We start from the raw sequence: 18,013 nt of genomic DNA on the forward strand, positions 1-18,013 counted from the left end.
CCTCCTCCTCCTCCTTGCCCCCTCCTCCTCCTCCTCCTTGCCCCCTCCTCCTCCTCCTCCTCCTCCTCCTCCTCCTCCTCCTCCTCCTCGCCCTCTTCTCCTCCTCCTTGCCCTCTTCTTCTCCTCCTCCTTGCCCTCTTCTCCTCCTCCTCCTCCTCCTTGCCCTCTTCTCCTCCTCCTCCTCCTCCTTGCCCTCTTCTCCTCCTCCTCCTCCTCCTTGCCCTCTTCTCCTCCTCCTCCTCCTCCTTGCCCTCTTCTCCTTCTCCTCCTCCTCCTCCTCCTCCTTGCCCTCTTCTTCTTCTCCTCCTCCTCCTCCTTGCCCTCTTCTTCTTCTCCTCCTCCTTGCCCCCTCCTCCTCCTCCTCCTCCTCCTTGCCCCCTCCTCCTCCTCCTCCTCCTCCTTGCCCCCTCCTCCTCCTCCTCCTCCTTGCCCTCTTCTCCTCCTCCTCCTCCTCCTCCTCCTCCTCCTTGCCCTCTTCTCCTCCTCCTCCTCCTCCTCCTCCTCCTCCTTGCCCTCTTCTCCTCCTCCTCCTCCTCCTCCTTGCCCTCTTCTCCTCCTCCTCCTCCTCCTCCTCCTTGCCCTCTTCTCCTCCTCCTCCTCCTCCTCCTCCTCCTCCTCCTCCTCCTCTGATCTCCACCTCGGCGTTCGAGATGGTCTATCCTTTTTTCCCCCTCTCTTTTTCCTCTTCTTCCTTCCCCCCTGTGTGTGCCTGAAGGCCGACTCACGCGTTGCATGTGTAGCCGGTGACAGGGTAATGCAGAATTCCCCACCCTGGGTAGACAAGTAAGGCACACACGTATCCCTTGGTAAAGGCCAGGCCCAGGCTGGGGTGATTGCCTCAGCTGACACCTTCCCACCATGCCGATTGGTCCCTCCGTTCGTTTCTCGGGGGATGTGACCTGAGGTGTGAACAATCACCTAAGGCGGGAGTGCCCTCTGAGAGGGTCCCCACAAGGAAGGAGTGCGCCATCGGAGACGCTGGCAATCATGGGGGATTCCCCCGCAATGGATTCTTCTTCTCTCTCTACTTCTGTCCACAAACGGAAACTTGACCAGCCACCAGTGACAAAAGTACTACTGCCTGCCCCACAGTTCCTTGTAGTTTCTCGATCTGAGGACGGAAAGTATTTATCCTCTGTCAACCCTTTCATTATCCAGAAGGGCGTAGATGCCATAGCCGGATCGGTCAAGTCTTGTACCATGTTGCGTAACGGTACCTTGTTACTAGAAACTGAGAGCACCTTTCAGGCACAAAAACTGCTTCGGGCCACACTCCTGTACACATTCCATGTCCGGGTGGAGGCTCACCGCACTTTAAATTTGTCTCGTGGTGTGGTATATACTAGATCACTCGACAGTTTGACTGACGAGGAGATTCAGTCTTTCCTCACTGAGCAGGGCGTGACGGCTGTCCATAGGGTCATGAAAGTCAACAATGACCTTGTACCGACCCGGACACTTTTCTTGACCTTTGATAGTGTTCAGCTGCTGTCGCGCATCAAAGCGGGCTAAGAGGTTATTTCTGTTCGCCTCTGTCCTGACACCTACGCGCTGCTACCAGTGTCAGCGTTTTAATCACACTCACCAGTCTTGTTCCAATGTGGCTAAATCTGTCACTTGTGGCAGGGATGCCCGTGAGGGTGACTGTCCACCTCTGTCTCCTCCTTGTGTGAACTGTCAGGGTGACCATGCAGCGTCCTCCTGCGACTGTCCCATCTACAAGGAAGAACGCTGTATCCAAGAAATTCAGGTCAAAGAGAAAGTGTCCATCTCGGCTGCTCGCAAGCTATTTACTAGTAGGAAGCCCACGCTGCTCCCAGCGGGGAAATACAGTACTGTCCTCGCCTCTGCTCGGACTACCAGGGAGGTGGCGATGCAGACATGCGATCTTACCTTCAGCACTACGGTTGTCCGTTCGGCCAGTGCTAAGATCGCCCGGTCGACGTCTCCTCTTCCTCCCGTCACCCCTCACCCCCTCAGACACAAGCACCTTTATCAGCTTCTGCCAAGACGAAGACCCAGAAGTCAGATGCACGAGCCTTCAAGAAGGAACCGTCTCGTGCAGACCACCTACGTACCTCAAACTCTCAGCTATCGACCAATACTTCCACAAAACGACGTTCCAAGAAGGCTCATAGGAAGCACAGTTCTCCTTTCCCGCCACGACACATTTCTTCTCCTGCACCACCCAGTGGTTGCCACCCCAGGCCGTCATCCGTTTCGCCTGGCCGCACTGCTGGTAGCCGAACATCTGACCGTTCACCAGCAGAGGAAGCTCCCCCTCCCGGCCATCTTAACAAGATGGCCGATGAACTTATAGAACAAATGGACGATGACTGTCCGCCTACTGCTAGCGGCGGCAGTGCTCGCTCGAAGCTGGGCCCTCAGCGACCTTCGAGATAACCACTTCTTGCATCTTCTTCTTCTCACGATGGCACTTATTCACTGGAATATTGCTCCAACTGAGAGGACTTGAAATTGCTGCTCCGCTTGCACTGTCTGCTCGTTGTAGCCCTCCAGGAAACGAAGCTACGCCCATGCGATCACATTGCTTTGGCACACTACACCTCTGTGCGCTTTGACCTACCCCCTGTGGCAGGTATTCCGGCTTATGGAGGGGTTATGTTGCTGATCCGGGATGATATCTACTATGATCCCATCACATTGCACACTGGCCTGCAGGCAGTTGCCGTCCGCATTATTCTCCCCACTTTTACATTTTCCATTTGTACCGTTTACACTCCATCGACGTCTGCCATTACCAGGGCAGACATGATGCAAATTATTGCTCAGCTACCTGCACCATTTTTGTTAACTGGAGACTTCAATGCTCACGATCATCTTTGGGGCTCTCCAGCATCCTGTCAGAGGGTCTCTTTGTTAGCAGACGTTTTCAACCAGCTCAATCTTGTCTGCCTCAATACTGGTAACCCTACTTTTCTTTCAGACACATCTCACACCTATTCCCATTTAGACCTCTCTATATGTACTACCCAACTTGCACGCCGGTTTGAGTGGTATGCACTTTCTGATACATATTCGAGTGACCACTTCCCGTGTGTTATCCGTCTGCTGCATCATACCCCCTCTCCATGCTCAACTAGTTGGAACATCTCCAAAGCAGACTGGGGGCTCTTCTCTTCCAGGACGACCTTTCAGGATCAAACCTTCACAAGCTGCGATAGTCAGGCCGCACACCTCACAGAAGTCATTCTCACTGCTGCTGAATATTCCATCCCTCACACTACTTCTTCTCCACGTCGCGTACCGGTCCCCTGGTGGACTGCAGCATGTACACACTTTACATGCTCGTCGACGTGCTTTACGCGCCTTTAAACGCCACCCTACAGTGGCGAATTGTATCAATTAGAAACGATTACGTGCGCAGTGTCGTCGTATTATTAAAGAAAGCCAGCTGGGCTGCTTTCACAAGCACCTTCAACAGTTTTACTCCTTCTTCTGTTGTCTGGGGTAGCCTGCGCCGGCTATCTGGCACTAAGGTCCACTCACCAGTTTCTGGCTTGACGGTGGCGAATGACGTCCTTGTGGCCCCTGAGGATGTCTCCAATGCCTTCGGCCGCTTTTTCTCAGAGGTTTCGAGCTCCGCTCATTACCACCCTGCTTTCCTCCCCCGAAAACAGGCAGAGGAGGCTAGGCCACCTAACTTCCACTCCTCGAATTGTGAAAGTTATAATGCCCCATTCACCATGCGGAACTCGAAAATGCACTTGCCCGGTCACGGTCCTCCGTTCTATTCATATTCAGATGCTGAAGAACCTTTCTCCTGCAGGTAAAGCTTTCCTTCTTCGTTCTTACAATCTCATCTGGATTGAGGAACATGTTCCCGCATGCTGGTGCGAGTCTATTGTTGTACCGATTCCTAAGCTGGGGAAGGATAAGCACTTGCCTTCCAGTTATCGACCCATCTTGCTTACCAGCTGTGTCTGTAAGGTGATGGAGCGAATGGTTAACTCTCGTTTGGTTTGGCTGCTCGAATCTCGACACCTACTACTTACCAATGTACAATGTGGATTTCGTAGGCGCCGCTCTGCTGTTGACCATCTGGTTACCTTGTCTACCTTCATTATGAATAACTTCTTGCAGAAGTGCCCGACCGTGGCTGTGTTCTTTGATTTGGAGAAGGCTTACGACACCTGTTGGAGGGCGGGCATTCTCTGCACCATGGGGCCTTCGCGGTCGCCTGTCTTTTTATTCGTTCCTTTTTAATGGATCGACAGTTCAGGGTATGTTTGGGTTCTGTCCTGTCAGACACCTTCCACCAGGAGAATGGGGTGCCACAGGGCTCAGTTTTGAGTGTCGCTCTCTTCGCCATAGCAATCAATCCAATAATGGATTGCCTCCCAGCTGATGTATCAGGCTCCCTTTTCGTGAACGATTTTACTATCTATTGCAGTGAGCAGCATACATGTTTCCTGGAGCGCTGTCTTCAGCGTTCTCTTGACCGTCTTTACTCCTGGAGTGACGCCAATGACTTCCTTTTCTCTGCCGAGAAGACTGTCTGTATTAACTTCGTCCGCTACAAGCTGGATTATGGGAGCTTAGTATACTCCTCTGGACGGCCGTCCATCTTACGCCTCCATACAACATTGGGGTTTACCTCTTGCGATTGGAGCGTTTTATACTAGTCCCGTCGAGTCTTCATGCTGAAGCCAGTGAATTGCCACTCACCTACCGGCGCAATATATACTGCTTTGTCATTATGCCTGTCGGCTGTCAATGCCCGAACACCCATCGTATCGTTCCTTTTTTGACGACTCTCTCGACCGTCAGTACGGGTTGTATGTCTCTGCCCTGCTACCCCCTGGAGTTCGCTTTCGTCGCCTCCTTCAACGCCTTGATTTTTCACTCCCTGCAACTTTTAGTGGGCCAGAGCCACACGCCACCTTGGCTCCAGGCTCAGGTTCGCGTTCACCTTGACCTCAACTCGCTCCCAAAGGAGGTTACCCTCAGTTCGGTATACCACTCCCGTTTTGTCGAACTTAATATGAACTTAATATGACCTTAATTTATGCAGATGGCTCTAAGACTAATGACGTCGTCGGGTGTTCTTTTATTGTCGGGGCACAAAGTTTCAAATACCAGCTACATGGCCATTGTTCGGTCTTCACAGCTGAGCTCTTTGCCCTCTACCAGGCTGTTCTTTATGTCTGCCGCCACCAAGATTCTGCTTATGTCATCTGCTCCGATTCTCTGAACGCCATCCAGAGCCTCAGTGATCCGTATCCAGTTCACCTTTTCGTGCACCGGATCCAGCGCTCTCTTCAGCAGCTGGTGGATGATGGGTCTTCGGTTAGCTTTATGTGGGTTCCTGGCCATGTCGGTATCCCTGGGAATGAAGCTGCAGATGCCGCGGCCAAGGCTGTGGTCCTCCAGCTTCGGGCGGCTTCTTGTTGTGTCCCTTCATCAGATTGTAGCAGGTTCATTTGTCGGTGCATTTTATCGCTGTGGCATGCCGATTGGGCTGCACTTACGGACAACAAGCTTTGGGCCTTGAAACCTCTTCCCCTGGCTTGGATGTCCTTCTCGGCGGAAGGAGGTCGTTTTGGCCCGGCTACGAATTGGACACTGCCGGTTCAGCCATCGCCATCTGCTGACAGCTGCGCCGGCGCTGTTCTGTCCATGTAGGCAATTGCTGACGGTCCGCCACATTTTAATGTCCTGTCCGGATTTTACTACACTGCGTCTTGATCTTGGCCTGCCATGTACTCTGGATGCAATTTTAGCAGATGACCCAGGAGCTGCTGCTCGCGTTCTTCGTTTTATCAACTTGACACACCTGTCTGACGTTTGATTATGCTGTTGTTTTTTAATCCTATACCTGTTAATACGTCTTTTATAGTGTTGTCCCTTTTAGTTGCTGTTTTAACCTTGTGCCTCGCGGTGCATTCCTAACTTAAGTCAGGCTGCTAATGACCATTGTAGTTCTGCACCCTAAAACCACAAAAAAAACTTACTGCCTCATATCAGACTTCTGAAGATTGGATGTTTCTGTAAACTCATTGTCCCTTTACTTCCTTACCCACACCTCTTAGGGTGTGGATCCTTCCACTCTTCTCCACCTCTATCGGGCTTTAGTGCCGTCTCGCTTGGACTATGGTTGTCAAGTTTATGGTTCAGCTGCTCCTTCCACACTGCACTGCCTGGATCCAGTCCACCATCGTGGTATCTGTTTGGCCACCGGTGCCTTACCTACTAGCTCTGTTGATAACCTCGTGGTTGAATTTGGGATCCCCCACTCCTCACTTTGTTTGGCAGTCCCAGCTACCGGTTTCTTATGCAATTGCTGTCCATTCCTCTCCCACTCATCCTTCATATTCTATCCTGTTCCCAGACAAAGGACGTTGCCAACCAGTAAACCCGTCCGAGGGTGATTTTCAGCTTCCTTCTTTGTCCTGTCTCCCATGTTCCCTCCCCAACACCCCACCCCTTGTATGATTTTTAAACCAATGGCTCTAAATCTGCTGACCATGTGGGATATGCCTTCATCCTCTGTTGCCATGGAAATCATCTCCTCCCAACTGCATGTGGGGTGTTAACTGCGGAATTGATGGCAATTTTCCAGGCCCTTCATTAAACGGTCCCAACTCAAGTGCATTTCGTTATGTATGGACTCGATGAGTGGGGTTCAGGCTATTCTCCAGTGTTTTTCCCGCCATCCCTTGCCTTGGTCTCGGCCATCCATGGCATATCGCTGATCTTCACCATGCTCCTTGTTCCGTTGACTTCCTTTGGGACCCTGGCCATGTGGGTATCCCAGGTAATGAGCTTGCTGATTGTTTGGCTGGGGGAGCAGTCACTTACCCCCTTCTCTGTAACTCCTCCTGTGGCGGATTTACGGCTTCATATGAAATCCCACTTCACACAGTAATGCGCCAACTCTTGGGAGGCTCCCTCTCTGTCTAATAAACTTTGTGCGATTAAGGTGACAGCTGTCCCGTGCCTTTCTTCCTTCTGCCTTTCCCGAAAGGACTCGACCACCCTGTGTCATCTTCACATCAGCCATACCAGGCTGACCCATTGTTTTCTTCTTTGTAATGATCCACCCCCACTTTGTGGTTGTAGAGTTTTCCAGTCAGTAGCCCACATTTTGGTGGAATGCCCCCTTCTTTTGGCTCTGCATACTTAGTACAGACTTCCCCGCACTTTACCTTTAATATTGGCAGACAATTCATGGATCGTGGAACTGGTTCTCGGTTTCCTCCGTGCAGATAGTTTTTATTTTCAGTTCTAAAGTTTTTAATCTCCCTCTGGAGTAGGGGCAGGGCGGTGAGGGTTGGGGTGTCTCCCAATGTAAGCTGTATTTGGAGATTCCCGACTCCCCTCCCTGACAAAGATCCTCTTTTCTTTCCCTTTTACTGTTTTCATCGCTTTTCGGATTTCATTCATCTCCTTTTACAATATGCACTTTCATATTCTAGCAGTTGACTGCTTTTGAATAGCAGGTGGTCTTGCCTGTACTGCATCAGAGGTGGGATCTTTCCTGCCTGTAGCATAGCCTTGGGGTTGCCAAATTGCTTACTTCCCCTTCTTTTGTTTTCACCATTGACAACACAACTGCACTTTTACATTTTTTAGCCTTTTACCTTTTATTGTTATGACACTCCCGATATATAAATCCATCTGAATGGACCACCTTTGACACAAGGGGCTGATGATCTTGCTGTTTGGTCCCTTAAACCCCAATCAACCAACCTACCATCTGCAGTCTTTAATTTGTGTAATTTTCTCTGTGTTTTGGGCTTAGCACTAAACATGTTCTCCCACTTTCCTTGTCTCGGGTGTTAGCAGAATACCCTTCTGGAATTAGCCCCTCAGTTAGCATAGGCATTGGTTATGGAGGTCGTGACTGTGCCAGCACACCAGGTTCTGCCTGCCTTTTCCCTGAATTTTTCTGGTTTCTTTCCTCTTTTTCTTTTTCCCCCTGGCGGCCCGGGGATTAGAATAGACCCGAGGTATCCCTGCCTGTTGTAAGAGGTGACTAAAAGGAGTCTCACATCTTTGAGCCTTTAAGTGATGGTCCCCTGTAGGGTTTGACCTCCATTTTTCAAAATGTTCCCGAAGAGCAAGCCAATTTGGGAAGGGCGCCTTACATGGTGCATCATGTGCATAGTGCATTGAGATACTTAGCCCACTTTCTCGTTGTGGCATTGCAGTCCTGCTCATCCTCCATCTCTTGAGCAAGGACACCTTCTGGGCTGCATTTTCCTCCACCCACTATGAAGTGTCATTTCGTGTGCCGACAAGGACCATGGAATTCCTTGCACCTTGTATCCAGCACAGTAGCTAGTCCATTGTGGTGAAGCCGCCATGTACCCTGTTGGTTGTAGCCTGTTGACAACACAGGAATCCCTCTGCTGATGGCCTGCACTGTTAACTCCCCACATATGCCAAGGGGTAGGTTCCCATCTCCCTGGGGCATCGGGGCTCCCGGTAATGGCCATCCTGCCAGTTGGGCCTTGCTGAGGCTGGGTGGCACCCGTGGGGAGGGCCCCTGGTCAGAGCAGGTGGCATCAGGCAGGGCAGATGAAATGCCATAAAGCATAGTATGTCATCTCTTGCTTGTGGTCCATCACTAGCAGTCACTAAGCAGGCAACATCTAATTTCAATGTTAAGAAACGACCCCAAAATGTTCCCCTCTCCGACCAAACCATGGGAGGAATGCCTGCCAAGGATGGCAGTGAAACTTATTTGCCTCGGTAACTCGTATGTACAAGAGTTTATTGGAAATCTTTCATGTCAATGAAGCCTCAGATTTTTGTGGAGCATTTGGAGGACATGTTCGGGGAGGTGGAGGGCTTGTCCAAAATACGTCTGGGTCAGTCTTGACAAAAACAGCATCCTCTGCCCAGTCACGGGCATTACGTGCTTGTGACAAGTTGGGGGATGTTTCTGTAACCATCACCCCCCCCCCCCAATCAGAGCTTAAATTTGGTCCAGGCCTATGAGCTGTGTGCCAATTTAGAATGGCAAGGTGTTAATTTCGTCTGGCGTGTCCATCGGGGTCCGAGGGATAATCAGGTTGCCACCGGTGCCTTAATCTTGGCGAGGGTGACACATTGTACGAGAAGGTTAAGGTGATGCTCTACCGCTGTGACATCAAGCCATACATCCCTCCCCTATGTGGTGCTTTAAATGCTGGAAGTTCGGCCATATGTCTTCCCACTGTACTTCCAGTGTCACATGTTGAGATTGTGGATGCCCATAACATCCCTATACTCCCATGTGCCCCATCACCCATCTGTATCAACTGTGGAGAGCATCATTCACTTTGCTTGGCAGACTGCAGGCTTTTACAGAAAGAGAGGAAGATCATGGAATATAAGATACTGGACTGACTCACCTACACTGAGGCTAAGAGGAAATTTGAGCTCCTGAGTCATGTGGCTATGACCACCTCTTATGCCGCTGCTATGAGAACTGTTGTCGCCCCATCAGTTTCACACATTCCTGTCGCCTCTCAGAACCAGAAGATTGCGCCTGCCCCTTTGATGGTGAGGGCACTTCCCTCCGTGTTTCCGTGTTGCTCCCACACCACCTACTTCCGGAGTGATTACCCCCCCCCCCCCCCAACCCTTGGGGATATCAGTCCCCACTTCTGAACTTGAGAATCATAAGTCCGCTTCAGCTCCTCTCACTAGGAAGGGGTCCCTTTGGTCATTCCCTTCCCAGGTTTCTGCGAGTGGGAAAGAGGACACCCACCAGTGGCTGAAGAGCCCAAAAGCAGCTGGTCTTAGGGCTTCACATTCATCCTCAGCCCTGGAAACCCAAGGAGCAGCGAGAGAAATCCAAAAAGGAGGTCCCCAATATGAAGGGATTTGCAGACACCCACACCACAGCTACTGACAAGCTCTGTGTCTGCGGATGAGGTGGAGATTCTGGCGTCTGCTGAGGACCTGGGTCTCACCAGACCCTCAGACACAATGGATATAGACTGCTCAGGAAAAGTCAGTGGCAGCAGGTGACCCTGAGGCGTAAACTGCTTCACTGAATGTTACATGCCTTCCCAGTCTCACAATGTCATCCTCCAGTGGAATTGTGGTGGTTTTATCCACTGCCTGGCTGAGCTAAGGCAACTGTTAAGCTTTACACCTGCTTTTTGCATTGCACTCCAGGAAACCTGGTTCCCAGTAATGCGGACCCCTACCCTCTGCAGCTATAAGGGATACTAGAGGAACAGTAGACTATAATGGAGTGTCAGGTTTAGTTTGTGTTTGTCCTACACACAGTCTACAGTGAAACTGTGCCCCTTCAAACACCTCTTGAAGCTGTGGCTCTCAGAATAAGGATGACACAGGAAATAACTGAGACGTATATCTTCATCCAGATGATGCATTATCCCTGAATGTATTAACTGCACTGATTGATAAACTCCCTAAACCTTTCCTACTTTTGGGATGCCTTGTGGGGTGGCACCGTGCTTCCTGGCAGGGCAGAGGTGTCGAAATTTTACTGTCTCAGTTTGACCTCTGCCTCTTAGATACTGGGGCCACGGCACATGGTAGCTACTTGGCCATTAATTTATCAATTTGCAGTCCAGGACTTACCCCATCTGTTCACTGGAGAGCACATGATGACTTGTGTGGTAGTGAGCACTTCCCCACAATTGTCACTGCCCCAGTGTCAGGTCCATGGACTCCTGCCCAGATGGGCTTTAAACAAGGTGTACTGGGCCGTCCGTCCGCCTGGACTTGGCACGGTAACCCAAGGACTCGGTTCCGCATGTGGCCCTCCGTCACCGTTTTCTTGCGCTCGTCGCCTCATTTTCAGGCTGTGAGCCTGTCTACACTGATGGTTCCCTGGTGGATCGTCGTCCTGCCTACGCTTTTGCTCACGCTGCCCATGTTGAACAGCGCTCCTTGCCGGCTAGCTGCAGTATTTTTACTGCAGAGCTGGTGGCCATATTGCGCGCTCTTGAGCATATGCGTTACTGCTCAGGTACGTCCATCGTCATCTGCAGTGACTCCCTGAGCAGCCTCCAGGCTATCGACCGCTGCTATACCTCTTCTCCTCTGGTATCCTTTATTCAGGAGTCTGTTTTTGCCATTACCCGCTCAGGTCGTTCGGTGGTCTTTGTTTGGACGCCAGGTCACGTTGGCATCCCGAGGAATGAACGTGTCGACAGGCTGGCCAAAGGGGCGGTCGATGCCCCCACTTTGGCGATCGGCCTCCCGGCTCGTGATTTGCAGCTGGCGTTGCGCCGTAAGGTGCTTCAGATGTGGTGTGACGAGTGGCGTAGCCTGACTTCTCCGAATAAACTGCGTGCTGTTAAGGATCCTGTGTCGGCTCCGCATCGGCCATACCTACCTGACGCACGGACATCTTTTGCGTCAGGAGGATCCCCCCTGTGTCGGTGTGGGTCCCGGTTGACAGTCGCCCACATTTTGTTGGAGTGTCCCCGCCTGCGCACCCTCCGGCCGACTTTTAATCTCCCGGGCACGTTGCCTTTGGTTTTATGCAACGATGCCTCCATGGCTGACGACGTTTTAAATTTTATCCGTGGTAGTCCTTTTTATGGTTAGATTTAGGGGGGACCTGTCCCTTTCCCTTTCTGTGTATCTTGTCCTCGAGTGTCTCATTGGTTGCAGATTTTAATTTGTGTATTCGGATGGTTGACTCTTTCCCAATTTTTGTTCCCATGATCAGTCAACCAGTCTCCGGCCCTCTTCTTTTCTTCCGTTTCTTTCTGTCCAGTGTTCGTCTGTACTCTTCTTGTCTCTAGTGTTCGCTGCCACATTGGTGTTCTTTCAGTGACTGGGGGGGAGGGGTGTCTCCTCCCCCCTTGGGGTTTTACTTGTTCCGTAAATTTTGTTTCGCCTGTTTTTGGAATGGGGGACTGATGACCTTAGCTGTTTAGTCCCCCTTAAACATCCCAACAACAACAAGAAGGTGGACTGGGATACTTCCACCTCTGCGGTCACTGTTGAATCTCCCCCACATGGTAACATTGATGTGATGGTTGAGTGGATGACAACAACAATTGTTTCTGTGGCAGAAAATGTGATCCCTCGCTCTTCAGGGTGCCCCTGGGAAGGCAGCCACTTGGTGGTCACTGGTAGTTGCTGAAACAATTAAGGAGTGTCAGTGAGTTCTACAGTGGCATAAGCAACCCCTTTCCCTGGAGCACCTCAGACCCTTTAAAAATGGCTCCCTGCCTGCCTTCTCCAACTTACCAGACAATAGAAGCAGGAGTGTTGCGAGAGACATGGCTCGAGCATTGCGTGCCATACATCACCTTCCCAAGTCTGGGCAAAGATCAAATGTGTTTTCGGGTACCAGACCCCAACAGAAGTTCCTGATTTTGACATAAATGGTGTGTTATCTACTGATGCAAACGCGATTGCTGAGTATTATGTTCGAGCCTCTGCCTCGGAGAATTACCCCCAGCCTTTTGTACTCTCAAACAGTGGCTGGAAGGGAAAGTCCTTCCATTTACTACATGCCACAGTGAATCCTATAACACCCCATTTACAGAGTGGGAGCTCCTCGGTGCTCTTGCACATTGTCCCGACACAGCTCCTGGGCCAGATCGGATCCTCCGTCAGATGATTAAACATCTCTCTTCTGACTACAAGGGACATCTCCTTGGCCTTTTCAACCGGATCTGGTGCGATGGTGTCGTCCCATCGCAATAGCGGGAGAGCACCATCATTCCGGTGCTCAAACCCAGTAAAAACCCGCTTGATGTGGATAGCTATCAGCCCATCGGCCTCATCAACATTCTTTGTAAGCTGCTTTAACTTATGGTGTGTCAGCAGTTAGGTTGGGTCCTGGAGTCGCGTGGCCTACTGGTTCCGTCAGGGCGGTTTTCACCTCACGCGCCTGAAGTTCTGCCAGTTGAACAGCCTTTTCCAGACGCCAATACCTGGTTGCCGTTTTTTTTTTATTATTATTATTTATGAAAAGTGTATGACACGACCTGGTGACATCATATCATTGGCACATTATACGAGTGGGGTATCAAAGGTCCACACTGCTGCAGCTCCACAGAGCCCTTGTTCAATCCCGCCTTCGCTATGGGCTGTCTAGTTTATGGTTCGGTGGTTGCCCTCAGCATTGCCTTTATTCAACCAAGTACCTTCTTTCCGAACTGGAGTCCTTGTCTATATCACCCGTACTTGAGGTCCATTCACGTACACCTCCACGGTGTACACCTAGGCTGCGGTGTTGCCTGGACCTTTCGCATGGCCCTAAGGACTCGGTTAAGACTGCGGCTATCTAGTTTCACTTCCTCTAGATTCTTGACATGTACAGAGGCCATGAAGTGCTTTACATCAATGGCTGACAGTCATGTCGGCTTCGCGTATGTCCACGGAGGACATTTTGAACAGCGTTCCTTGCCTGATGGCTGCAGTGTTTTCACTGCAGAGCTGGTGGCTATATCTCGTGCTCTTAGGCACATCTTTTCATGCCCTGGGGAGTCATGCCTTCTGTGTACTTGACTCCTTGAGCAGCCTACAAGCTTTAGACTAGTGTTTCCTCGTCATCCTTTGCTTGCTACCATCCAGGAATCCATCTATGCACTGAAATGGTCCAGTTGTTCAATGGTGTTTTTCTGGACCCCCAGGTCACATCGGAATCCCAAACAACGAACTTGACAGGCTGGGCAAACAGGCTACACAGAAACCACTAATGGAGATCGGCTTCTCTGCAACTGACCTGAATTCAGTACCATGCCACAAGGTTTTGCAGCTTTGGGAGACAAAATGGCATATCCTCAGCATGCACAACAAACTGCATTCCATTAAGGAGACTTAAGAATGTGTGGCAGTCCTCCATGCGGGCCTTTCACAGGGATTCTATAATTCTGTGCCGGCTCTGCGTTGGCCTCGCTTGGGTGACACACGGCGATCTCCTGTGCCATGATGACCCACCTCAGTGTCGGTGTGGTGCCTGGCTAACAGTGGTCCATATCTCGGCGAGCTGTCCTCCTTTGACTGCTCTGTAATGGACTCTTCAGTTACTAATGGACTCTTCAGTTACTGGACTCATTGCCATTAATTTTAGCTGATAACGCCTCATTGATTAGTTTTACGTTTTATATGTGACGGTGGGTTTCATCAGTCTGTATAATTTTTCGCATATGTCCTTTGGCCCTTTAGTGTTATGCACTCTAATGCTTTTAGTGTGGATGTTTTAATGTCGCAGAGTGGTGGGCTTTTCCTTTTTATTCTCATGGTTGGCCAGCCACAGTCATCTGCTGTCTTGTTTTTACCCTTTCTACCTGTTTCTTGCTTCTCTCTTGTGGTTTTCTTTTCCTGCTTAGTCCAAAGTAGTGTTGGTTGTCCTCCTGTCGTTCATCTGGTTCTTCCTTTCTCCTGTTGTTGTGCTGTATGTCTCCTTTCTTCCCTTCTTTTCCTTGTGCAATTATTTTACAGTGAACAAGGGACCAATGACCTTGCAGTTTGGTCCCTTCCCCCCCTCTTTTAAACAAACTAACCAACCAAGCAACCTACCTACCTTTCTTTTGTTTACAGTTAGCATAGGCATTGGTTATGGAGGCCTTGACCGTGCATGCACACTAGGTTCTGCCAGTCTTTTCCTTACATTTTTCTGGTCTGTTGTGCTGTTTTTTTACCCCTTTTCTTATGTCTGCTTCCCCTTGTGTTGTCGTATTGTATTGTATTGTGGCGTGGTGTGGTGTGGTGTCATGTGGTATCGGTGTTGGGACAGTTCAGTGGCAGTGCTAGTGCCCCATCATGTGCAATGTTTGTGGGGGCACCCCTGCTCTTCATACTTTCCCTGATCCCCCTCCTGTTCTTTCCTCTTTATGCTGCTCTAACTTACATTTTCCTTCTTTGTTTGCATGTTGACTGGACAGTGCTGCTCATGTTTCTCTCTTGATTTATCATAATAGATCATGGGAGTGATGACCTCACTGTTTGGTCCCTTCCCCCCAAATTAACCAGCCATCCCCTATATTCCTGACCTAACCCCTTTGCTGCTAACAGCATACATCTTTAGTTTAAGGGAAAGAAACCTTGATGTTTCCATACAAAATAACACTAAACCCAGCTCTGTATTTTCTTTCAATATATTTATATGAATTTTTAAAGTTGTAAAAGTCATTTTTTAAACACTCTGTACAGGGCCAGGATAATACTACTAAGTGCCAAGTGGTGTGCTCTGATTTTTTTTTTTGGGGGGGGGGGGGCACTTAGGAGTACAAGGATTGGATGTGATGGCCTGAGAAATCTGCTTTTGAACTAGGCTGGTGGGGTAATTACATGAGTGAAGGCTGAGGTGAGAATGGTGGTGTATTGCTGAAAAGATAATGCATCCAAACAAATAAGTTTGCCATAAAGTCTGCATTTTCATTGAACAATATAAAGAGAATGATAGGAGTAATTTATTCATTGTTTCCTATGCTTTCTTGTTTTCCACCTTCCCACATTTTATGCTTTTTTAGGACAGTTCCCTGAAAAGTGTAAAAAAGGAGGTTTTGCTGTACATAAAAAATCTTCAGTGAACCTTAACCAGTGTCTGAAGAATGTTACTGACTTATACTTTATTGTAGTTTAAGAGGAGACAAGATGACTGCTAATGTATCTTACCTTTTTCAGCTTGGGATGTACACCCTCAGTGTTATCACGGAAATCTCTGCGGACCAATTTCTTAACCATGGACGACACCTGGCCTTCTTAATTATGAATATGATGAACAATGAAGATTTGGGGTCTCAAGTTGTTTATTACACACTTTTGACAATGATTCATGTTTTGCCAATTTTTGAAGGTGATGTTGAAGTAAGTGAATTTATTTATCTATTTATTTATTTTCTTTATATAATTTAGGACCTGGTTAAGTTAGGTTACTGTTTAAGATTTTGTCTTTAAACATGAACAGAGCCTTTCCTTCCTATCCAGTGTTAAGTTACTACTTTTTGTCTCCAGCAAATGTGCCTTATTTGAGCAAATTTTTCCTTGCAGAGTACTTTCCTTTTTTCTTCTTGCAATTTTCTAAAAGCTACAGATTCCACTGCTTTTAAAACATTTAATAAACACCTTTCAAAAATTCAAAAAGACACTTGTTGTATAGAGAAGTTTGATGAAATACCAAGGTATACACGTACTAAAGTCAAGAGATCACGTCTACATCCGTACTCTGCAAACCACTGCAAAATGTGCGGCAAGAGATACTTCCCATTGTACCAGATACTAAGTTTTTCTTTTAGATGTGCATATGTAGCACAGAAAGTGACTTCTTCCATGCATCTGTGTGTGCAGTAATTAATATAATCGTGTCTTCGAGGTCCTTACAGAAATGATACAAAGAGGGCTGTGGTATACTTCTGGTTGCTTCATTTAATATTAGTTGCTGAAACTTTGTAAGTAGTCTCTCATGGAACATTAGACATTAAACTTCAAACAACTACTAGTTTAGGTATTTCAGAACTCCCATGAAACTCTCCAATTAGTTAAACAAACCAATGATCACCCATGCTTCAAATATCCCCTATTAGTCTAATTGAGTATGGCTCTCACATACTTCAGCAGCATTATAGGATGGATTGCACGAGTGTTCTGTTCAGCCTCCTTTGTAGGCTCATTGTATTTTGCCAGTTTCCAACCACGATTGAAGTCTGCCACCTACTCTACCTATGACTGAGCCAAAGTGATAATTTTGGTTCGTATTCCTGCGAACTTTTGACATTTGATTAGAAGGAAGAGGGTGTAGGAAAGTAATTTGTCAAGTAGAAATGGGATTGAAAGGCAAGAACTGCTCCTTTTTCTCTCACAGGAAGTTGTCCTCTTTGTCACATGTACATAGATGCTATGATTGCTTTTTTTCTTTCAGATGATGGGTACTTACCAAAAACTCATGCCAAGAATTCTGCAATCCGTTGAAGTCTTTGCGCGTACTGATGAAAACAAGGCTTGTGAGGTTATGGAGCTATTTGATTTATTAACAGAGACTGCAATAACAGCAATTATTCCATTTATTAAACCACTTGTTGAAATGTGTCTTAACTTCTCCTGCAATCAGGAGTTGGATGTCACATTGCGTGTCAAAGCAATCAACTTAATAGGATGGATAACTAGATTAAAGAAGAAGGTAAGTAAGTTGCTTATTGCTTAGAAATAACATTTAAGCTGCGTTTCTACTTTAAATTATGTACACTTTTAAACTACTATTAACTGTTAGTCAGAATGGCAAAACTTATAAATACTTAAAATAAAGCAGGTGTATAGTGATGTAAACTAGTCATAGCAGTTATACTTCCCGAGACTCGTGTGTAAATAATGCCGTTAAACAGTGGCAAGATATCAGTAACTCAATTCTCCAATGGGGAGAACTGTGTAATTATTAATCTGGGAGAAGTGGACCCCTGACGACCATTTATTCAATCACATACTAATTGTTGCAGAATGTACTAGGTGCTTGACCTTCGCTGAGTCACTCAGCAGGAGTATGTGCAGTGTTTCAAAACGTGGAGCTGATTAAAACGATGTAATGGACCAGGACAGTAATAGTTAAATGTCAGAACTGAAGCTGGGAGACAGGATGGAGTTACACCTGGATAGCTGTCAGTAACAGCATTGCTCACAAGAAGCAAAGTTCTGGGTGCCAGTCCTGCTTGGGCACACTGTTTTAATCTGCTGGAAGTTTCAAAACTTTGTGTGATCAGCCTCTGTCATTTAGACTTGTCTACAGGGTGACGGGTAACTGTGGCACTGGAGCCGAGCGTTAGCGAAAAGAGCTGATGCAGCAGATGACATGGAAAATGACATGTTCAGTGAATAGCGGCCTGATGCAAGTAGCCTATGTGGCCTATTGTGTATGTGTCGCGTGTGTAGTTTTTGTTGTCGTGTGAAATCTTCGAGGTGTTGTGATAGTGTGAAGGTTTTCTCCTTCTTGAACTAGGTCAGCACCATCAAAAATATGATGAATCCAGAAAAGATACACATGTTCAGAGTGTGGAAAAAGCTATAGCTGTAGCAAGACTCTGAGGAAACAGGTACATCCAGGAAAGTTAAATATTACTCCACAATT

At 48.3% G+C, this 18,013-nt stretch overlaps 1 protein-coding gene across 1 annotated transcript in view; it reads left to right on the top strand.

Annotated features, from left to right (window-relative positions):
- The window catches only part of LOC126268163 (importin-4-like), a 124,042-nt gene that overhangs the window by 40,755 nt on the left and 65,274 nt on the right, over positions 1 to 18,013 (top strand). The window contains exons 4-5 of the mRNA XM_049973740.1: positions 15,583 to 15,765; positions 16,817 to 17,074. Coding sequence (XP_049829697.1) covers positions 15,583 to 15,765; positions 16,817 to 17,074 — 441 coding nt within the window. The remainder of the gene's footprint in view (positions 1 to 15,582; positions 15,766 to 16,816; positions 17,075 to 18,013) is intronic.

The sequence above is a fragment of the Schistocerca gregaria genome, chromosome 4, assembly GCF_023897955.1.
Source record: "Schistocerca gregaria isolate iqSchGreg1 chromosome 4, iqSchGreg1.2, whole genome shotgun sequence".
In the NCBI taxonomy this organism is placed as follows: Eukaryota; Metazoa; Arthropoda; class Insecta; order Orthoptera; family Acrididae; genus Schistocerca; species Schistocerca gregaria.